Source organism: Mya arenaria, chromosome 6 (assembly GCF_026914265.1).
Source record: "Mya arenaria isolate MELC-2E11 chromosome 6, ASM2691426v1".
NCBI lineage: Eukaryota > Metazoa > Mollusca > Bivalvia > Myida > Myidae > Mya > Mya arenaria.
This window is the reverse complement of record NC_069127.1, coordinates 23,774,119-23,797,980: the sequence shown is the minus strand read 5'-3', so window position 1 is coordinate 23,797,980 and position 23,862 is coordinate 23,774,119. Positions and strand designations below refer to the sequence as shown.

Genomic DNA, 23,862 nt, shown 5'->3' with positions numbered 1-23,862 from the left:
TCTCATGATGGATACCTTAATTATGGTGTAGAAGTATTTTCAAAGCATTTTGTTTATTAGTATATAAAGTTTATTGGTACCACGTCTCACGCTTGTCAATACACAAATATACCAACAGCATCAAAGATCATGTAACAGCTGTAATCAAAGAATGATTGAAAGTGAATATCATTTTTCATTGATATGCCCAAAATATTCTGAATTAAGAACCAAATGTATCAAATTTATTCTTTGACAATTTGTATACAGTTTATATACAGTGCAAACATCTTAAGAAACTAGTAGTTTTTTTTTTTTTATCCTTAATATTGTTTGCTCTTCTGTTACAACAATTTGTTGCCTGAATTCATTTCTTTGCATATGTTGTAATTGCTAAGAACATGTATATATGTTTAAAGCAATAAACAATGATGCGTTGAGTTGAGTTGAAATACTTAAGTTTACCATTGGCAAAACTCCAAACGAATCCAAAGCGTTTTTTACTACATACATAATTATGACATCTTGAAAATCTATCCTTTCTTGCAGATACATATATTTCCAATTGACATGGCGATTAAATCCGTTTACAGCTGCCCTCGATAATTAAATACTTTGATTAAAAAAAGAATGTATTGATTTTCAAGTCCTGGTGCATTTCTATATTCAAGGTTATCTTGTGACTAGTAAATCATTCCATTGGTTTAATTGTCATGAATATTAATGAATATATCATAGTGGTTCGGTGTCATGTCAATTGAAAATATACTAAAAGCAATACAATCATCTTCGTCCTAAGCATACATTTATTTAGTGATTAATTTCTGAATCTTGCCCTATTTAAAGCAGTGTATGTTTTGCACCAGGCTTATCAGTTTATCTACAGCCTTTTAATTAAAAAAATCATTTTTATTTTTGTTATTTTTGATACAAAAAGCATTGCCGTGAGTGGCATAAAAAAATGAGAGCAATGCAGAGTGAACGCCAAAGCTTGTCTGTGGATATTTTTTATTTTGCCGGATGCAAAACCACACAGGGGTTAGACATTCTGTGGGGAGGGGGAGTAACAGGGGTATGATAAGCAATAATCAAGCATGGCATGTTAATCACGTTCATCTAACCGTGATGCATTTTTTCACGCTCTCCATGGAGCCAGCTTTCTTCTTAGATTGAAATGCGGAGGCCGACAAATTGGACATGGACATTCCGACAAGGGAATACATCTACAAACATTGCATGTAAGTCATGATCAACACATTTAACATCAGACTACAAAACTCATGTAGAACATATGACAAAATACAATGTGAATGTTGTCTTTATAAAGCATTTGACAAAATTGAAAGAAGTACGTTATAAACATGTTTAGGGGGCTAGTCCATGTAACCATACAGCCAACCACAAGAAAGCAATTTCAAATTGGACCGTCCCCTATTGGCAGATTTCTTTGTAGTAAAAATGAACAGGAACCTTCTCTTATAGAATTTCTTTATTTTGCCTTCCTTGGATGAGTTGTATGTTTAATTGGAATAGCCTTTAATATTCTGAGACAAAAATAATGATACAGTACATAAATCAACAATATACAATAACAATGATTAAGTAATAGCTATATCGGAAACTTGAGAACAAATTTCACAAAAAATAAAAATGGTGAACTCCATTCTGAGTCATATACATTTTAGATATAGTCACACAATATCATAATAAGCATTCCTTTCCAAGAAACTACAGCAAATATTGAAACTAGACTTTCTGATTACCGGTAAGTCCAAAATCACATCGTACACTGCTTAGTTGAGAAAATTGAATCAAATCCTACCTTGTGAAATTCAGTTTAAAGCAAGCCAGGCAAATGTTTTACCAGAACAGGGCTAAATGGTTATAGCTATTTTTAACCCTGTAAGAGAAATTAAGTGGCCCTTAAATAATCTCCTACCTTTTTCACAGCAAGAATGTTGGCAACTGACTGCAATCCCTCCATAATGACTTCAACATAATCCTGCAACATTGCCGATCGCTCCTCGACAGTACGCAACATCTCCTCGCGGAATAATTCTGGTGGCTGCAACGGGAACAAGCCATGTAGAAAAGAAGTGTTTACTTTAGGGGTTTTAAAAAAAATGTTGCCTCAGTTAAGAGAAGTAATACAAACTTTAAAACATAGCATGTTGTCCAGCAGACAAAAATGGTAATATCACCAGCACATGCCCACTTAAGGAAATGAAAAGGAGGGTACACAAGAACAGAGGTAGATAGAACGCTGAAGGAATGAAAAGCAACAACTCTATAAACGTTCGGCTGCCACAAGCCAGCTATTCCTGTGGTAACTTTTTTGACACCTCTTGCTTGAAACTCTGAATGTCCTAAACATTTATAGGCCAGGCTGGTATGTTCTTTTTATAACATTTGGGCAGATTGAACAGAACTTTGTTAAAAGTTTATATGATTAATTACATCTTTGCTAACTTTTAAATATAAATAAGTACAGCTGAAACAGAAGTCTCAAATATTGTCAGAAATACAGCAGACATATTGTGTACCAATTTCATACTTTCAACCTTCCAAAACAGTAACGATTTGAAAGTTATCAACATAGCATTTAACACTGTGGTTTACTTTACCTGAGTTCTGAACAATCGACCCTATGCCTAATAAACCTTTTAAAACACCACCTTGACTTACCCATGACCTAGCAAAGGCGAGCACATGGTCAAAGAGGTAGAAGTTGGTAATGGTATCGAGAGTCTTGAAGACCTTCTTCTCCATCACATCCTGTACCTGGGCCTGCATGGTGCGGAGACGGGATGTTGCTGAGTGGATTAGGTGCAGGAACGCATCTACAATGCACAGAAAGGGGTGGTTAGGAACCAATGAGGAAGGCCCTCAAATCAAAAACAGCTAAGGGTGTGTCTTAGGTCAGAGCTTAGGTCATGCTCCAAAATTTATTCATTGTAACACCAATAACTTCATTCAATGTATTCATCAGATATTCTTACTTACTGTGCAATCAAAACAGGTTTTTTTTTTTTTAGGGGTTCTTACATTTCATTCAAGGACAACATGTATATTACATACATGCACTACTCCTGGCCTGCTATAATGTGGAATATGTTTCTTTAATAAATTATCCTTATCTGGGTCTATAGTATATACTGAAGGAACTTTTAGTAAAACTAAATTGCTGTTTTATTAATTGTTTTGGAAAAATATGAAAGGGAGGTAACCTTTGGACACTGAAGATAAACAACAACAACAAATTGAGGACAAATGATCAGACAAACAGACAGATGGACGGACAGACTAGGTGATTACCATAACACACCCACAATTTTTTTCCTGGTAAACTTTTCATAGTATTACAAATATGTTTTCAACAATTGATGTCTCTTTCTTCGTATCATAAAGATTTATGCCAATTATCACATTATCACATGCAGTAGTATTACAGTGTTTTTGAGAAGATTTAATGAACATGAAACATATCATCACGACAATCATGCAGTGATTTGTATTCACAAGGATGTGACAAATGAAATTGACAGCAACATTTACCACTCAACTGCCTGAAATATTGAAAATACATAGATGAAAACCATGAAATGTAAACAACCTCTTACTCCATCATTTATCTAGTTGACCAAACGTCAGCCAAATATTTTCCAAGGAAAGTTACCACTTTATTATACACTAGGATATATAAAATGCAGGGAATAAATGGTGAGAACAATTAGGAGAAATCCTATATCAATTTCAAAGAATGAATTTTTAGATCTCTCTGAATTTCAGCCTGAAATGGACTTAGAAAAAACTTGTGAAACACTTAGTACAATCTATATAACGCAGGCTATAATTTTAATAATGCAGGCAAAAATCATATTTTCTTTTGTGAAAACCCAGTACTTATCTACAGTAAAGTTTGAATTTTTCACTTGCCATAGCTCTGCTGTAAAGACAACTATATTATAAGTATCTATCATGTGTTTTTCCGGTACGGATCGAAAAATCCGACCCGAGGGCACACGCGTAAGCCGGTAACGAGGCACGCACTGTGCCCGAGGGTTGGATTTTTCGATCTGGACCGGAAAAACATGATTGATATTTTTTCTTGCATATCTAAAATTATCAATTTGTGGAAAAGTTGACATAGAAAACTAACTTTTGTACATTTCACCAAAAAGCCTGTGCGACGTTGTTTACTGACGTCATAAAGGCAAGTAATTTTTAATAATTAAAAATTGCGTTTTTTACCATTATTTATTTTCACTTTTAAACGAAAGTCTTGCATACATATATATTTGATTGCGCCTTATTGAAAAGGCATAATATACTTTCCAGAGACCTTACAATAAAAGAAATAAAAGTGGCGCGTTGTTTCACGTGACTCATCTTAAATGGGGGGTGTAAGATGAGTTTTTCCAGCACTGGTCACATGACCGGAAACACACGTCCGGTATGCAAGAAAAGATGATATAAAGTACTCTCTATTGTTTTCCCCAGGGAATTATTTGCTTAGCCTCCATATACTTTATACTCAACAGAAAATATTTTTTAGGTGGTCCCTTTCGATGCCTTTATATATGATTATGGATATCGAGGTCCATGGCAAGAAAATCTAGTCAGAGATATAGGTTTTCTGCATTAGGGAATCCTTGACTCTCCAATCAGTGTCTGGGTGTATTTACTAGAACTCTTAAACATTTTGGAATGTCAAGAGAAAATGCAGTCTGTCAACTCTTTGTAAGAGCTGGTCAACTGTTTTATCAGTTGCCATGTCAGTGTTGTTAGCGTATCAGACTCCCGGGATCAATCCCCGCTTTAAGCTTTGTCATTGTGAGCTGTCGGTTATCACTCAGAAATGGTGAATGGCTATTAATGACATAGTTATACAGTGGAACCTCACTAAACCGGATCTCCACAAAACCGGAATCCTCGGGATACCGGACTTTTTTCAGAGTCCCGATTTTTCCCTTCTATTTTCAATGTAAAATAATCCCCACAATACCGGAACCTCGGAATTCCGGATACCGGACAAAAAATCGAGAAAATTTGTTAGTTGTCAACGTAATTTTACCTCGCAAAACCGGACATATATTTGTTCAAACATGTCAAAATGATTTTGTGTATTAGGAATTCGCGAATAGCGTGTCACTTTGTTTTGACAGCCGGTGCGTCGTTAAATATTGCACTTTGATGTTGTGATAACTCGATAATCGATAATGATGATTCCGCTGTGGATTGACTGCCGCGCGATAATCAAACTTGTGAAAAGAAAATTGATTGAAACATTAATTTGTTCGTTGCAGAAAATAAAGAACTAGAAACGGTTATTAAGTGATCATTTTGGAGCGTTGTTTTATCTAAAGACATCTATGAGTGAATCAAATTAGTGCGGTGCGTTAATTAGACTATCAAACATACTTAACAAGCATTAAATTACGCGAGTTGTTTTATTTTTTTTAGACTCGGAAAAAAAATGATAATAAATACGCAGAATTATGTTTATCACTTTTGCATGTGCTTTAATCATGTCTCAACCTCCGTCTAAAACTGTATAAACTGTATCTGTAATGTACATTGATATATAAATGAATATACATGTATACTCTATATGCATTATTTCAAGTTACTTGAACCATCGTTGATGTAAAATAAATGTTATCTTTATGTGTTTTTATTTTATTCCAATTTCCAACTTCCCTTTAAAGGTTAACTCAGTTAATATTTTGAGTAAACTTACTCCGTACATCAAATCCTCACTAAACCGGAATCCTCACTAAACCGGAAATTTTGCCCAGTCCGGACCTTGTCCGGTTTAGTGAGTTTTCACTGTACTAGTATATGTTAAACACAATATAAAGCTATACAGAGATAGTCAGTTGTTCATCAGAGTGACCAAAAATAAATCTAACCTCACCGTGCATCTACACAATAATATCTTACATACCTATATTCATACTGTTCCAGGCGAGGGTATTGAGCCCGGGCTGAAGCTGCTGGTTCACGTACTCTGTGTGGGGCGTAAACAGGTTCCTCAGGGGGTCTGGGATAGACTCACACACCTGGTTAATAGTTTTAATATGAAATTTAACAGCCATCATTTTTAACAAAATATCAATAGTTTAGAATGAAGTATTCATAATTTTGAGTTACAAAATTAATGTACCAATAAGTTGGATAAGATATATGTGAATTAAAAAGCTGACAAAACTTCCCCACCACCCACCTGTCTGTATTCATTGAGCACGAGTTCCAGGTGGCTCTTGTAGTTCTTGAAGCGTGACTCCTGAGCCATGATGGCTGCTGCAGACTCCGGGATCTGAATACCGAGCCTTGTCAACCACTTGGCCTCATGGATCAGCTCCAAAACCCTGCAATTGGGTTTAGCATAGGTGTTTAAATATGATTTCATAAACAGCATGTTCACAGACACAAAATTTACAGTTACCCGTGAATTAGATCATTTCCTTTTTCGCTTCTGAATTTAACAATCATTTGATATTTCTACTGGTACGGGTTTTTTTCTGTACTATTTTGCATGAAATGTTTATTCTTAAAAACTTTGATCACAATCATCAAAATTAGACTGTTGTATCAATAAAAAAAAGAAATAATATCAAAATAATATCATACAATACATATTTGAAATAGGCTAACATAATCCATGATCAAATAAATTCCAATGATTTATATATATATACATGTATGGCAGAATAGATATTTCAAATTATATACATATTCATATCACAGATTTAACAACTTTATCTATAGAATTGAATATAATTCTCTTAATACAATATATTATATAAGTGCAAATTCTACATTACTTCTAAGAAAAAAAAAGAGGTACAATCTGTTAACTTTACTGATCAGGTTTATTTGACCATGGCAGGGGATGTAGGCCTGCATTAACTTCTTCAACTGTTCTCAATTTCGTAACAATGCAACAATTACCTCTCATCAGCGTTGACGACAATCTCATTTGTGATTGGGTGGTAGACAAACAGCGTTGCACGGAGCCCGTTTCGTGCCTGGTCAATTCTTGCTTTCCATTGCGTGAACCAGAGGCTCTCGAACGTGACGAGAGCAGTGGCCAACCGATTGTAGATCTTTACAATCCGGCCAAAGTCACCGAGCTGGGTGATGGCCTTGTTGTCCCTGAATATTTTCATGGGGTCTTCGATTCGTTTGAGCAGCTGGCGGGACCAGTGTATGGCTCCAGCCACTGGAGGGGCATTTCTTACCAGCTGTGGGCTCTCCTGATGGATAGATCAGTTTGCATGATTTATTATAACTGTTTTATTAGAAGATTGGAAGCAAAATGTTTCTAAATGACATTAAATAAAGAAGGAGATAAATCCTTTTCCCTTTCACATCTCACATTGTACAGCAGTAAAAAGCAAACAAAATGGGAAGCTTAATGATGATTATTTCAAACTGCTTAAATATTAAGATGAGGCAAATCTTAGGCTATGATATGTCATGCATGAGTCACCCAGTGGTCGAAATTAACACAAGCCCGCAAGCCCTGCACTGGTAAAATGCCTTCCGGGCTTGCTCAAATTCTGAATTTTATATAGCAGGGCTTGTTGAAAAAATTTAAATCAAATATGTAAAAATTAAGATACTTAACATGAGCACCAACTGTTGCAAAATATGCCTGTACTATTTTAAGGATCACAAAGTTTAGTGATAAATGGTTGTACATTGGCCAAATTCAGAGGGTGGATTTCTTTCAAGTAATTTCTACAATTAAAGGGCGATAACTCTCGACTGAATCGAGCGATAAGGCAGGTTTTTTACTTTGAGCGCGACATAATGACCATACACATTCGGACCAAATTTTGTAATAATTGGACAAATGGACAACAAAGTGGACACATTCTGCTCACCCATCTGTATGGCACTATAAATGGGTGTATAAAAAGAACATAAGTGGCATGGTCTTGTAGCCATGACAACTGCTCCAACATACCTTATGGCTCTCATATATACGCTGCACTTCCTCTAGGTCTGCCTCGTACCAGTTAAATATCTCAACAAACTTTTCAGCTAGCGTCGCGCGGATACCTGGCCGATTCTGGATTGACTGCAGTCTACAATAGCCAGGTAACGTCTCAGATTTTATGCAGAATGACAATATATTTAATTGATTTTCTTAAAATTCAAGATAAACAGGAAGTTATCTTGTTGGTTTAAAATCCCATAGTCATGTAAGAGATAATAGTGAGAAAAAAAACTTTATTTTCGGTGAGGGAATGTAAGTTTTTATACAAATAATTTCATACAAGCATGTTGACTAGTTCTTGTACATTTCGTTAAAAATTATATTTCTGTCTTTAACATTTTCCTTTACCTTGTAATGATATCAAGGCCCTGTTGAGTTTTCATCTTGCGACAGAAGATCACGTGCAGATAGGAGGCAAGAAACCTTTCCATCTCACTCGAGATCTTCTGGAATCCACTGTAGTGGTCATCAAACCGGTCCTTGTCCTACAATTGTATAAGCATGGACCTAAACAAGTACTAACTCTGAAGCTAATAGTGCGATACTAATGTTGATTAACCTCAGCTGAAATATCATACCCATAAACATTCCATCCATGTTTGTAAAAAATTTGATAACAAAATGCTGAAGATGGAGCAGAAATTTAACTGTGATGCTACGAACAATGCCACCGCCACTTCAAAACATGATCCCTATATTTATGCAATGCTACCCAAGGGACTTAAAAATGAGCTTGAGTTGCAAAACTGAAAAACAATGTTGTGTTGCTGGAGTAATACAAGGACTTGTTATACATGTGCCCAGTGTAATTGAGAATATCTCATCAACTTAAAGGCAAGAACTCAATCTTCTTTTATTTCTATTTGTAGTTATTCAGTTCTTGCACTTGGGTGACAATCTGTACTAAATGTCATGTTAATATCTTAAACAGTGTTTGAGTTAAGGCTAACAATAAACATGTTTGCACGCCAAAAATAACACCACAGTTATGATAATACTAACGTCTTTTTTTTTTTAACAGAAGAAGTAATAAGATTGAGCTCAAAATACAAATATAATCAATATCATAACCACAAACAAAGACACAGACAGGCCAACATTACCTTGGACTCAACATCGAGCATGGTTTTTGTTGTGACCGAGTCGCTCATGGCCATTGTCATATTGGTCACATGTTCTGCTATAATGGTGGAGATGGCAGGACCCTCATCCTCCTCATCTTCTGGATAGTAACGCCCTGTAGAATACCATTGTTATGTAGTTCAGTGGTTGAAATTAACACAAGCCAGCAAGCCCTGCACTAGTAAAATGTCTTCCAGGCTTGATCGAAGTCTGAATTTTATATACCACTATGCTACATATGTAGCAGGGCTTGTTAAAAAATTTGATGCCAAGCAATAGCAATAAGAATACGGGCTTGTTTATCCAAAAGTCTAATTTCGATGACTGATAGCTTGATTGTTGTTGCTGTTGTGCTTTGTTGTTGTTGTCATTTTTTGTTTTTTTTGTTTTTTTGTTTTGTATTTTTTGGTGTTAGGGGGGGGGGGGGGGGGGTCCATTTTTTCAATCCCAGTACTGAATACAAACTTTCATATACATGAGAGTATTAAATCAACTTTAAATGTAAATTGTATCCCCCTTACTGATAGCAGCAAGTTCCTCCTCAGTGATGCCCTGGTTGCCATTGGTAACATCATGCATCTCATCCCCCTGTTCCCCAATAGCCTGGAGGCGACGGTCATCCCTTTGCAGCCCTGTATCCCCATCATCGCCATCATCAACAACCTCCTCGTCTTCCTCAATCACGCGTAGAGAGCGATCAGGGGAGTTCATCTTTACATGAACTGCTGCGAGGTCTGGGTCGTCATCCTCGAACTCAACTGTAAGGATAGAGAAATAGACAATGATATAACTGACCCTTTTTAGAGATAAACCATAATCGCCTTATGCCTTGAGATTTACTACCATCTGCATCATAACTTTGGTTCAACTCAAGCATTGGTTGAGCTTTTTGTTCATTTGGAACTTGACCAGCACAAATGGTTTTAAACATAATTTCAAAGTCAGATAAATTGTCTATACTAATTCTCAATATCATGTTTGTTTTCATGATTTCTTTCAACGACAAGAAATTAGACTGCTTGCATGAAATTTCTAACATCATATAGTAAGAATCAATACAATACATTTTCAAAATTTTATGGACAAATAAGAAAAGATTTTTGACAGTTTTCCTGCCAGACTATCATACTTGTCTGTTTGGGTTTGGCATCCTCGGGTTTCTTGTATTTCCTCCATTCCTCCTGCTCTGAGCCATCGTCAATGACGAGATCTTCCTTTCTCGGCTTCGGAACTCCTCTTGTTGACTTTACCAGCCTAAAGATGTGTACACATGTATAAGCACGTAGGCCTAATCTTACAGACAGAAAACAATTTTATTCACACAGACTTGAAAAGACAACGGCAGGTCAGGGAGCATAAAAAGCACACAGAAAATAAATACCTATCCCTTCACTTCAACAACAGAAGACGACAAAACTGGCATAAAAACACTTAAAAGAATCAAACATATGATGGTATTTCCTGTCTTTGTTAGGTAGCAGGTACTAAAATTGTACCCAGGTTCCTGCCCAAATATACCTGGCCCGTGGGTACTCTGGTACAATTCCATGCCTTAGTATGAACCAGTACAGTACTGATTTCATCTAAGGGTCAAACTACTTATATAAGTGTTAATATTCGATAGTCTGGTCACAAGTACATAAATGTACCTCATGTACCTCAGAATGTTTGTAATGGTTTTGTCAGAAATTGCTAAAATGACTTCAATAATTCGCACATGGCTTTGACGTGATAACAATCAAAACCACACAAGGAGCTAAATAAGAGTATGGAACAAAATGTGCACGATCTCAAAACAGAGGAACTCCTTGAAAATGTTGAAAGGTGATGTGACTTCAGCAGAAGAGCAACTATTAGCAACATGCTTGATCAGTTGAATGTACTATATGACCGGGTAGGATTGTCACAAGCTGTCATCAACAGTTAGCTTGTGTTAACTAGGAGTGATTAAAACATTGATCATCCCATGAGGAAAGGTCAAACACAAGATTGGTAGTAGTAGAGTTCAACGCTATTTTTTCCCATTCTGCACTTATAAGCACTGTTGCAATGTACATTTTTTGTGTATAAGGCAAGAATATTGATAGCCTCAAATAGCTATACATGTAAATACTTTGTGAACTTGGCAAGGGTATTGATAGCCTCAAATAGCTATACATGTACATACTTTGTGTACTGGGCAAAGGTATTGATAACATCGATTAGCTATACATGTACATACTTTGTGTACTGGGCAAAGGTATTGATAACATCGATTAGCTATACATGTACATACTTTGTGTACTGGGCAAAGGTATTGATAACATCGATTAGCTATACATGTACATACTTTGTGTACTCGGCAAAGGTTTTGATAACATCGATTAGCTATACATGTTCATACTTTGTGTACTTGACAAGGGTATTGATGGCATGGATGAGCTATACATGTACATACTTTGTGTACTCGGCAAAGGTGTTGATAACATCAATTAGCTATACATGTACATACTTTGTGTACTGGGCAAGGGTATTGATGGCATGGATGAGCTATACATGTACATACTTTGTGTACTGGGCAAGGGTAATGAAGGCATGGTTGAGCTATACATGTACATACTTTGTGTACTTGGCAAGGGTATTGATGGCATGGATGAGCTATACATGTACATACTTTGTGTACTGGGCAAGGGTAATGAAGGCATGGTTGAGCTATACATGTACATACTTTGTGTACTTGACATGGGTATTGATGGCATGGATGAGCTATACATGTACATACTTTTGTACTTGGCAAGGGTATTGATGGCATGGATGAGCTATACATGTACATACTTTGTGTACTTGGCAAGGGTATTGATGGCATGGATGAGCTATACATGTACATACTTTGTGAACTTGGCAAGGGTATTGATGGCATGGATGAGCTATACATGTACATACTTTGTGTACTTGGCAAGGGTATTGATGGCATGGATGATCTATACATGTACATACTTTGTGTACTTGGCAAGGGTATTGATGGCATGGATGATCTATACATGTACATACTTTGTGTTCTGGGCAAAAGTATTGATGGCATGGTTTAGCTATACATGTACATACTTTGTGTACTAGGCAAGGGTATTGATGACATCAATTAGCAATACATGTACATACTTTGTGTACTGGGCAAGGGTATTGATGACATCGATGAGCTGTCTTATGCGGTTACAGAACAGGTCAAAGTGTGACATAATGGCCTCCTCATCCGTCAGTGGCACACCATGACCCTGTACATCTGACAACAATGTAGACACTCCCTTCTTTGGCGATGAACCGGTAAGACGTGATGTGCCACTCATTACACCACGGTTAGACCTGTAAAAGTTGACCATGTATTTATATGATTTATCCAGCAGAATAAGAAAATGTTGTATTCATTAGTTAGTCATTTCTGAAATATAAATCTTTTAAAACTTTTCCTGTAAAATCATTTACATGATCACACTTATCTTTCTAAAAGCATTACGACCTAACCATTAGAACATGCATTGGTACAACCACATTACACAATATAAATTAATTGCTATATTTCTATCCAAATATTTTAAATGGGGGCCGAGGGTCACCATGGGTGAATTTGTTTTTTCTTAGATGACTGGTTAATGATCTTTCTGATTGCATAAGGAACCATACACATGTGTTTCTAGACAAACCATGAATGTGATCATAAAAATTCTCCTTTTATGCATGTAAATGTCATACATCAAGGGAATGAATAAATGCCGTAGGTATGAATAAACACTGTTCTTGGACAATACCTGACCAATGTGCAGATCACAGTTCAACATTTCTATTTCATAAAAAAAAAAAATTGGGGTGGTAAAATAGTATGGTCCATCAGCTCTGCTAAATCAGAAGCATGTGGCAGACATACTGGTGTACTTTCACTGTCCTATGTGGAACTCTTCTTGAATTCGAGTTTGATTAAAAAAACACATGTTTATGGTGATTTTGTGGATTGTGACCCTGACCTTCCAAAACTCTAGGGGTCATGTACCAGTTATGGGCTACTGACATGGTCTTATGTTAAAACTGCTCTAGAGTAAATTCTACTGACCATCAAATCGATATGGGTCATATGGTCAAGGGCAAACTACTGGCAATAGTGGAGTTTCAAGTTCCTACATCCTGCCGTCCATGAAATATTGTGCAAATAGTTTTTGAAATGTGTTAACTGTGACATTGACCTGCTGACCCCCAAAACAATAGAGGTCATTTATATTATGGTGTTATATGGTTCTATGTCGAGCCGTTGAAGAGATAAAAGTCAAACGTGACTGACTGACAGACAATCGAGATTCATCCAAAAGAAAGACCAACTGTCTGACTTAAAAACATTTGTAAACCTATATGCTCCATCTTCTTAGATGGGTGCATAAATAAATATATATATATATACATATATTTTTGAAAATCAACGACTAAAACTTTCCAAGATGAACACAAAACACTGGTCAAGGCTTAAAAAACAACATTTGAACACAAACAGAAAACCAACAATAAAGGAATTATAATCATCTTGTACCCAAAACCCATTGTACTGGACCTAGCCCTGAACACAGGTCTCCTGTAAACCATTATACATACATGTAATACATACAACAATGAATCACGTATGGATTTATTTGTGAAACTTACTCAATATTGTCCCTGGAAAAAGCAAACATTCATTCAATATAATTACATTTTATCAATCAGAACCTTTTGTTGTAAATGGTGAAAGTATGAATATTCTGATTGGAATAATTGGTATTTATTCAATCTGTGTAAACAAAGTCTTAGATCTCAAATGGGTTTCAGAAATTAATGTAATAATGTTGAAATGCTCAGAAGCTATTCATGATGATGAACTAAGTAGCTGAGAGTATTAGAAGCTTGTCTACAATAACACATGTGATACACAATGTTATTGGGCAAATTCATTTCAATTATTGTCATTTTACAATTGTAGCTACGCAGTGTTATAATAGTCATAAAATTTCTCTAAATCCCCTTCTTTCAGCCAATAAATTCTCTTATTATATCAGTGTCAGCAGCCATCCAAAGAGAGCCACAAGCAGAAACCAAAGCTTTTTCTATTTTTTTCCCATCAATCAAGGGTATAACTCAACATTCAATTAAGCCAGAGTGATTGGACTTACTAAACAAGTTTCTGTGTGTCATAAAAAAATTGTTATCAAAATTTTGTTAATACCTTTAACATTGTTCCTCATAATTATCTTCTGTAAAACAGATTAGCTAAAAATCTCCAAACTGTGCGGTTACCTCGTGGTAAAGCTGCTGGGCCCACCAATACTGCTCATGGACGGGAAGTGGGACATGTTCTGTGATTGGCCAATGGAGTCACGGAGGGAACGCAGGGTCTCGCGGTAGAATCCCTGCAGTGTGAGACAGGCCTTCAGTCGCCCGTACAGGGTGTCATCCTGTAGACCAAGATCACGACCTTCCTTACTCTTTCCTCGGTTGCCTGTTGCTCCCTACATAAAATACACAATATTCTTTCAAAATATGAAATTCCTACATAGTTCAACAGTCATTGAAATATGTCTTTTCGATGAACAAGCCCGAACTTTTCCACTGGTGCTTGGCAATAAATCCAGAATTTGAACAAGCCCTGGAAGTATTTTACCAGTGCAGGGCTTGTGAGCATATGCTTGTTTTGAGTACTGATGCAAAATTTTTTTTACTTTGTATGTAATTGTGACTGGCTTAGTTAGTGGTAGGCTAAAGAGATTAAAGCTGGCAAAAGCTGGTAAAAATTCCTATAGCATCAAGCAACCTTCATTGCATCATTTAACTTCAAGCAATATATATGCAGTGTACTTTAAATGCATCAGTTTAAATCAAACAGCACATTTGTCACAAGCCAGAGTAGGATAATACTTTGTAAATGAAGTTGACCTATACTTTGTATGGCTGTCAAAGAAATGACTTAGCATAATAACAACTGACATTGGCATCCTCTTACATCATTTTTTTCATCACAGTTGTGTCAAAAACTGTATCCTGAATCTACGCACCTTAAGCTTGGACTCAACCTGGCTCTTGAGGAGTTTGATTTTTGGGTCAACATCAGTGCTGGTGTCGCGGTACTCTATCTCCTCTTCAATTCGGTCCCACAGCAGATCGTCATCTTCCATGGTGAGAGTGCAATTCTTGATATGCTCCTTGCATGCCATGACCAGCTGGTTTGTCACCTGATATAGGCAAAAGAATGCTTAGTTTATACTTAATTATTTAAGCTTGATTGTGAAGACAGCTTAAAGCTGATTACACACTCGAGTGCTTTTCCCGAGTAAAAAACAGTATTGGTGTCCATTTAAAAGGCCATGAAAAGCACCCCTAGTGGGGATATCGAACCCACAATCACTTTGTTGAGAGGCACACACCTATACCACTCTCGACGCAAAAGAAGACTTTGTAGGTAAACACTGAGTAACACATGTACAAGAAAAACTGCTGGTTATATGGGAACTTAACCAATATAAAGAATTGATAGACTTTGCTTAATTTTATCAAATCATATGTACTGAATTTAAGTGTAGATAATATGCTAGGACAGATAATACATAAAGAATAGTGAGAACAATTGGATAAAAAATATTAACACTTTGTTTAGTACACAAAGAAACAAAACTAAATGAGGCAAGAATTTGAATCACAAACTGTGGAGAATTATTGTGTTCTATCTATTGTAAAATTTGGTTCCAAGGAATGGGAGCAAACAGATTGTAAATTATTCAATATTTTAAGCCCAGCATTTAGAAACTTAGATTTCCCTAGATATGCTGAACAAGATAAACTCTCAAGGTTTTAATAGTACATGAATACCTTAAAAAAAATGGACAACTAATGAACAAATTTACGACAGTACCTTTGTGAACAAGAGACCCAGAAAGCCAGTCCGTGAATAGTATCTGGAGATAGAGTCCATCTGTTTCACGCTGTTGGCAAGGCCTGGGATGGCGTTGTTTATAATGGAAGCTGGAGTGGATTCCACGCTGTATAGCTGGTCAAAATGACGCTTTAGAGACTCGAGGAACTTCACTTTGTCCTTTGTGTCATTCATTCCATCTGTGATTCTACAAGGAAAGAATTACAATGATATGAGAAATACAACCTCGGATTTTGCCATTTCAGTATAAATGTATTTACTTTAAATGGAAAACTTAAATGGTATGTTTTGAACTTTAAATTAACTTAATACATAGTATTTTTTTAACATCTATAAAATATCTTTCATTTTGAAAAATCTAAAATGAAAAAAGGACACAAATGAAAAAGATTTTTGACACTGTATCATTGGGTTAAAGAGTCTCCCAATATAAAGTTCTAATAATTCATATTAACATGATCATCCTTAAGCAGCAGGCATTAATGTATAAGAATGTTGACATTAGTATAAGAGTCTCCCAATATAAAATACTATATCCTGTACACAACCACAATCTATAATAACTCATAATTAATTATTTATCTTCATCCTTACGCAGCGTCAATGGTCTTCCACTTCTTCAGCAGCCTAGATTTTGCTGTGATTAGGACGCCAATGACAGCCTTGCACTCCTTCCCCTTTAGCTGTTCCGTGATGTTGGTGAGCAGGCGCTGGCGACGCCTCCAACGCTCCAGCTCTGATAGAGGGCCAGCATTTGGGTCCATAAACCTGCACATTTGCATGATTTTGGTTTAGTTTATTAATGTTTTGCATTGGCATCATTTTAAAATAACTCATTCAAGTTAAGTGATTTTTTTGAAAATTCTTGAAATAAACTATTGTTTGGATTTATATGAGCAGTATGTATTAAAGAATAATATAAGCTTTAAAGCGTCGCTGTTTTAATAAAAGGTAGTTACAAAATCTATAGTTGTTGACATCAATAAATCTACATGAAACAGGTATTAGTAATCAGACACAATAAAACTGCAATTCAATTGCAAGAGTTATGCTGGCAACATGAATGACAAAATTATCACCAACTACATGTACATGTTCAGCGCTTTAATGTTTCATATCACTATATAATTTTATCATGTAAATATTTTGAATAGCAGCAATGCATTTCGCATGAAAAACCGAAACATTTATCAGTGGTCACAATCAACACAAGCCCGCTAGCTTTGCAGTGGTAAAATTTCTTCCCGGCTTGCTCAAATTCTGAATTTTATATAGCAGGGCTTGTTTAAAAATGTAATGCCAAGCAGTAGCATAAGAATTCAGGCTTGTTCAATCAAAAGTCTAATTTCAATGACTGCATATATATTTGAAATTGTTGCATAATTAAGCAAAGTTAGTTCACAATGACACATGCAAGTCCTATTCAAACATTTACACACAAGATTTACACTTATTTGTACACAAAAATCACCTGGATCTTCTTGGAAATAGTACATCCATTTTCCTATTCAATTTAATAACAGTAAACAATTTATTTGGCTATTAAATGATATGAATATGACACAAAGGGATAAATGACATTATAACCTCTTGATGCGGGAGAGATAATTTAATTATGCTTAAAAGCTGCAGAGGAATGTTGTCTACTCAGCAGTCTGTTTATAAAATGACCACAACCAATATTTTTCTTAACATCTGTCATTTAGTTCTTGTATATATATATATACTGAAAATGTATTTAACAATAAAGATCACATTACAAGTAATTGTTCAATAATGCTTACTCATTGACGAAAGGGATCACTTAAGTTGTCATTTACACTAATTCCATAATGATTATTACCTTTCATCAGAAGTGTCAGTGAGGACTGCCTCAATTGTGTTCATCCACTCGGTCACCAGCTCTTCATACTGGTTTATTAGCTGAGGGTCAAGAGCTGCTGCTCTTTGTTGTTTAAAGTCATTTAAGACAACATGGTCAGGCTGCTTCAACATCTAAATGAAATTTACATGAATGCTCTCAATACATGCATTTTATCTAGAAGTGTAGTCAATTCTATTATCTGTATACATTCCATGTGATCCAGGAACTTCTACATGTATTTGTCTTATATATTCTAAACATCTATTCAGAATAATAGTTACAGTGTCAGACTAAAATAAAGATGGTTCAGACTCAGTAACCTCTAAGATTTGTCATTTACTTCATTTGTTTTATTGATCTTTTCATTTTTTAAACTTTAAAGGTGGTACATTTTAAATGGATGCTGCAATAAATTAAAGATATATCTGTCAAAAGGAGACATTTAAATATACACCGCTGGGAAAAATCACACACATACCATCTGTTTTGAGGATTGCAAAGAGGCAGTTGATTCATTTAGAGCTGTGAGAAATTTGTCCATATTGTTCATCAGCTGTGACTGGCCATCTGGGTTACATTCTCCCCAGTCTTTCTGTGCCTTTACTAACGGGATATAAACATCAGACAGAAGTGTCGTGAGTGTTTCAATTGTATTGTGCTTGAGCTCCCCACAGAAAATATCTCTTTCCATTCGAGTGCCATCAACATCCTTGTCAACTCGATTCCTTAGAAAGTAAAGAATGTTAACCCGTTCTAAATTTGTGTCTTTCAGAGATGCCAATGTGCCTGTGACATGCAATTCCCTTGTTGACAATACCCCTGTTTCAGGTTTTTCGCAATAAAAGAATAAACGACATGGCCCACCTGACTTCAAGAACTTGTTGATTTTACCAAGTGTAACATCTTCAATCATGAAATCTTCCAACAACGTTGGATTATCATAACCACCAATTTTGAACGTCTCCTGGATCTTACTCGCGATCCACCAATGTCTTTCATCCATTTTCGGCCGTTGTTTTATAACCAATTATGAAAAAGTTGCGCTATGTCATTCAAAACACGCTAAATATAAAGTTCAACGCTAACGCCGATAGTTCCTAAACTTTTGCATGTAGGCCGCCATTATTGTTGTTGGTAACGACGGTTGCCCGGATGAAAGCACCTGCTTAAAAAATAACTTTGTCGTAATTATTGCAAACAGCTGCATAACACTATTTATTTCTGTGTCGTTTATTAATATTAGTCTGAATTACCAGCCCCTGATTAATATCCACACATGATTTTATCAGTTCAGCCCCATAAACACATGGTTTCTTTAGAAATGTTTCCCTGTTCAATGTTTTGTCTGATTTACTTGGTTTAAATCCCACTTGATTTGATAAACTACTGTACAATATTATCAATAAATACTGCTCTTGTTCCCAACTCAATATTCTCACAGATATACCATTTTTACAACCTTTTTAGTTTTTGTCTTGTAAAGAGCAAATTTTTTCGTAAATATCTGCAAACCAGTGATGAAAGACTGTTGACAGCGGTCCCGTTGACAGAAGACCAGATGTCCATTCCATTTTTTTATGGCTTAAACCATTACTAACGGTTTAAGAAATGCATAAAACATCCATCTTGGAGAAAATATGGAAAAATCCCAAATTTGGGGTCTGATCTTTTGTCATCAGTCTTTTATCATTAGTTTTCAGATATTTACACGAAAAAAAAACTCGTTCCAAAACAAAAATTAAAAATGTTGTCAAAACGTTCAATCTGTGAGAGTATACAGCTTAAAACCGCTACTAACAGTTTAAGAAAAACGCATAAAACATCCATTTTTGAACTTAAATATAAAAAGCTGCGATCTGCTTTTTTGTCAGCAGTCTTACATAACTGATTTCTATAAGTTTCGCAAAAATTGGCTCGTTCCAAGACAAAAAATAAAAAAAGTTGTCAAAACGTGAGTGCAGCTTTAAGCATATATACATTACATATACATATGTGCCAAGTAAAGGTAATCTGAGGGTAAAAAATATTTGCTTTCAAAACTGTACTCATGGTCAAAATTTCATTTCTGTAGCTTTAAAAATAAAAAAGTTGGTCAAAAGGTCAAAGTCAAGGACATCTGAGGACAACATTGATGCTCGTTTGCAAAATTATACATATGGTCAAAATTTCATTGCTGTAGCTTTAAAAATTAAAAAGTATAAAAGGGGTGGGGCCAGCTTTTGCCCAAGGGGCATTTCAAATGTTTTGCTAGACGGTCACCATATGATGCTCCCCAACAAATATCAAAGGTATGGGCCTTGTGGTTTGAAACAAGAAGATTTTGAAAATATTTCCTTAGGAAACATGTGACCCCCGGGGCAGTGCCAGTTTTGACCCAAGGGGCATAATTTGAACAACCATAGTAGTGGACCACTAAATTAAGCCTTGGTCATAATAAGGATCTGCATAGCTGTTTCAGATAAAAAGATTTTTAACATTTCCCAATTTAAGTATACCAAACCTGTGAACCCAGGGGCATGGCCAGTAATGACCCCAGGGGCATAATTTGAACAAACATTCACAAGCAATTGTGACTTTACATGTAAACTTATGTAAAATAGCTTTTGTTTATACTTTCAAGACCCATTATCTAGGCATGCATGGGCAGATCTGCCTGGTTTTCGAAGGGAACTGAGCTCTAATGGATATCTAAATACTGTACAAGTTTCATCGAGATACAATCAAAACTGAAGACTGTATCGTGTTCACAAGCAATTGTTTACACAATAGCATTTTTTTATACTATCAAGGCCCATAATCTAGGCATGCATGGGCAGATCTGGCTGGTTTTTAAAAGGAACCAAGCTCTAATGAGATATCTAGATACTGTACAAGTTTCATCGAGATACAATCAAAACTGGAGACTGTATCTTGATCACAAGCAATTGTTTACAGACACACTGATTTTTTATACTTTCAAGGCCCATAATCTAGACATGCATGGGTGGATCTGGCTGGTTTTCGAAAGGAACCGAGTTCTTATGGATATCTAAATACTGTACAAGTTTCATCGAGATACAATCAAAACTGAAGACTGTATCGTGTTCACAAGCAATTGTTTACACAATAGCATTTTTTTATACTATCAAGGCCCATAATCTAGGCATGCATGGGCCGATCTGGCTGGTTTTTAAAAGGAACCAAGCTCTAATGAGATATCTAGATACTGTACAAGTTTCATCGAGATACAATCAAAACTGGAGACTGTATCTTGATCACAAGCAATTGTTTACAGACACACTGATTTTTTATACTTTCAAGGCCCATAATCTAGACATGCATGGGTGGATCTGGCTGGTTTTCGAAAGGAACTGAGTTCTTATGGATATCTAAATACTGTACAAGCTTTATCGAGATACAATCAAAACTGAAGACTTTATTGTGTTCACAAGCAATTGTTTACAGACGCAGTCGGACGCACAGACCCACAGACGCACATATTACATACACATTACCATCGCATAAGCTCTTCTGTCTAGTAGAGCTAAAAACAGCATTTTCTAACATACATAAACTATTTGTTTCAGTCTTCGTCGAAACTGGGTTGCCCGTAGCCCGGGTCAAGCAAACACTGTTTTGTCAAAATTACAGGCGGTTGCCCGAACGGGCAAATGCATTTTTCCGGCATTTAAATCTCTCAGTTTTCATAATTTCTTCAGCAACAATTCACAAATCCTAATTGAACGTTCTAAATATTGGCTTTCGTATATTTACGCATGAATTGGTGAAGTCACAGCATTCCGGGTGCTCAGCATTTGTAGTATTCAATAATTAATAAGCATCTAAGTGTCTGCCCTACGCTTATTTATTAAATAATAAATTTATAAGCGTCTTAACCGTCTGCCTGGCACTTGGAAGCATATTAATTGAATTTTTCTCTCGTTTGTGTTTAAGTTGTCAATTTGTAGTTATCCTTCAGGGAAAAAATGAACACTACAATTTGATTTTTGTTGGGGGGTTTTAAAATTATTTTGGGCAAGTAAAACTGATTTTGGGCAAGTGGTTTCTTTACTTACTTGCCCGAAAGGATAGTGTTGACAAAAAATTAACGCAAAGACTGTTGTTTTGTGCATGAAAATGAAAACAAACTTCTTTTTTACGCCCAATCACAAGAATACTCAGAACAATGTCGATCCATTTTCCCTATTACTCATAAAATGAATTTTAAAGTTTATTTTTATATAGAATCAAAAGGAAAGTGTATTTTTTCAGTGCATGTCACATTTACATTTATGATACAATCATATATCTCTTGAAACCATCGCTCTTGGATTAAACTTATTTTGTTTCCATTAAGAATGAACAATTTATAAAGTGAGTCATAGAACACAATGTCAAAATAAAGGAGTGGGCTGGAAAAAGATAAACAACTTATAAAAGCTCTTTTCCAATTACAATCCTATAATGACTTGCACTGAATAATTGATTTCAATTAAGTCACAATACATGGCAATATGGGCTCAGCATGTTGCAATATCTATATGGGCTCTGCCAATTGCAATATATCAAATGCCGATTTTAGCCTACTGTTGCAGCCATACTATTTGACCGTAACTGTTTATTGAACATTAATTTTGAAGTGCACTTCCTCACCAGAGTAAATAGTGCAGTCTGAGCATTGTTTGAGTCTGGCTGAGATATTAAGCCAGTGTTATTTTCCACCATTTTGGGATTATGGCCGGGGGGGGGGGGGGGAAATGTGAAAAATGCTTCATTTTGACTGAAATTGGGAATTCCAATTTTGCCTAGAAATAACAAAAACGCTTTAAGAAATAGACAGAAAAGAGTTAAGAATGTGATCGTTTCTTTAAGAATTTTCCATACACAAATCGAGTTTGTGGGCTCAATTGGGAATTTTATTTTCAAATTGATTTTGAGAGTTGGGGTTTTTTTTGCAATAGAAATGGGGCCGAATTTTGGTCAGGAAAAAACACTGTAGGAACAACAAGTTTGGTACAAAAATGGATAAAAAATGCTCAAGTTTAAGAGACTGAGAGTGAACATTAAAGTTTGATATGTGAACGAAAACACTTTACAGCACTTACGCTGACTACATTGCCAGACAATATGATCCCTATGCAGACCATGGGAAGAGAAAATAAAGTGCAAAACTTTTTTTTCTTGTTTTTTTATTCTATATGCATAACAAAGGCACCAAAATATCGTTCACTGGGCTCTCACATTACAATATATTATTTTCCAAATATTTTATCACAATATTTAACAAATTAAAACAAAATAACAATTAAAATACGAATGAATCATTGCTTAACATAAAAATAATGTGGATCTCCTGGTAACATAAATCTCGGAACTTTGTAGAAAACTTAAAAAATACCAGTAACATAAAATTGTATGAACTATGTTCCACAACTTTCAATTTACAAAACAAGGTATAAAATAACCATTTCGCTCTATTTTTAACACTACATACACATAAATAATTATGTTGGCTAACAATGATATTCCAAACTAAATTATTGTGAATAATTTGTACATTAGACGGATGGCAATACTCGCAAAAGAGAGCAGTATTCATAAATGGTAACACTTCTGTTGTTTTTTGCCTAATTTCTGTCAACCATACAATTGTCTTTTAAGTATGCCATCCATTTATATACTCCTTATAATGATTTAGCCCTTCCTTAAATGGGGGTTTGTCTGCTGTTTTCTCACAATAAAACAATGCAATGTAATTAATGATGAAAATTTTAAATGTACAAATTTTGGTATCCTTCGAGAAATCGCAATAATGTTGAAACACTCTGATTGTATAAAATTTCATTTTATTCTATATTGTATGGTGGCCAGTAGCGTCTGTTGTAAGTAAGCAATGTATTTTGCATTCAGACTAATAACAACTGTAGCATAAATTCAACTCTTTCTAGATTTGACACTTAAAAAAGTCTTTGATTACATGGTTTTATTTCT

The 23,862-nt window shown here is 35.6% G+C and overlaps 1 protein-coding gene across 28 annotated transcripts in view; it reads right to left on the bottom strand.

The window, feature by feature from the left end:
• LOC128236579 (uncharacterized) overlaps window positions 1-19,002 on the bottom strand; it is a 121,714-nt gene extending 102,712 nt beyond the window's left edge. For 18 of the 28 annotated variants that reach the window (XM_052951529.1, XM_052951518.1, XM_052951531.1 and 15 more), the window contains exons 1-20: window positions 18,371-19,002; window positions 17,872-18,023; window positions 17,500-17,532; window positions 16,623-16,796; window positions 16,008-16,215; window positions 15,154-15,330; window positions 14,399-14,610; window positions 13,772-13,783; window positions 12,248-12,448; window positions 10,239-10,363; window positions 9,631-9,867; window positions 9,091-9,224; window positions 8,336-8,472; window positions 7,955-8,075; window positions 6,934-7,238; window positions 6,206-6,350; window positions 5,927-6,041; window positions 2,665-2,819; window positions 1,919-2,044; window positions 1,101-1,202 (exon numbers count right to left, since the gene is read on the bottom strand). In XM_052951529.1, the coding sequence (XP_052807489.1) occupies window positions 1,101-1,202; window positions 1,919-2,044; window positions 2,665-2,819; window positions 5,927-6,041; window positions 6,206-6,350; window positions 6,934-7,238; window positions 7,955-8,075; window positions 8,336-8,472; window positions 9,091-9,224; window positions 9,631-9,867; window positions 10,239-10,363; window positions 12,248-12,448; window positions 13,772-13,783; window positions 14,399-14,610; window positions 15,154-15,330; window positions 16,008-16,215; window positions 16,623-16,796; window positions 17,500-17,532; window positions 17,872-18,023; window positions 18,371-18,895 (3,396 nt within the window). In that variant the 5' untranslated portion in view covers window positions 18,896-19,002. Of the gene's footprint in view, window positions 1-1,100; window positions 1,203-1,918; window positions 2,045-2,664; window positions 2,820-5,926; window positions 6,042-6,205; window positions 6,351-6,933; window positions 7,239-7,954; window positions 8,076-8,335; window positions 8,473-9,090; window positions 9,225-9,630; window positions 9,868-10,238; window positions 10,364-11,276; window positions 11,285-11,600; window positions 11,622-12,247; window positions 12,449-13,771; window positions 13,784-14,398; window positions 14,611-15,153; window positions 15,331-16,007; window positions 16,216-16,622; window positions 16,797-17,499; window positions 17,533-17,871; window positions 18,024-18,370 lie in introns of those variants that run through there. The other 10 variants (XM_052951532.1, XM_052951536.1, XM_052951520.1 and 7 more) reach the window with 6 other exon arrangements.
• Between the last annotated feature and the right edge of the window lie 4,860 nt (window positions 19,003-23,862).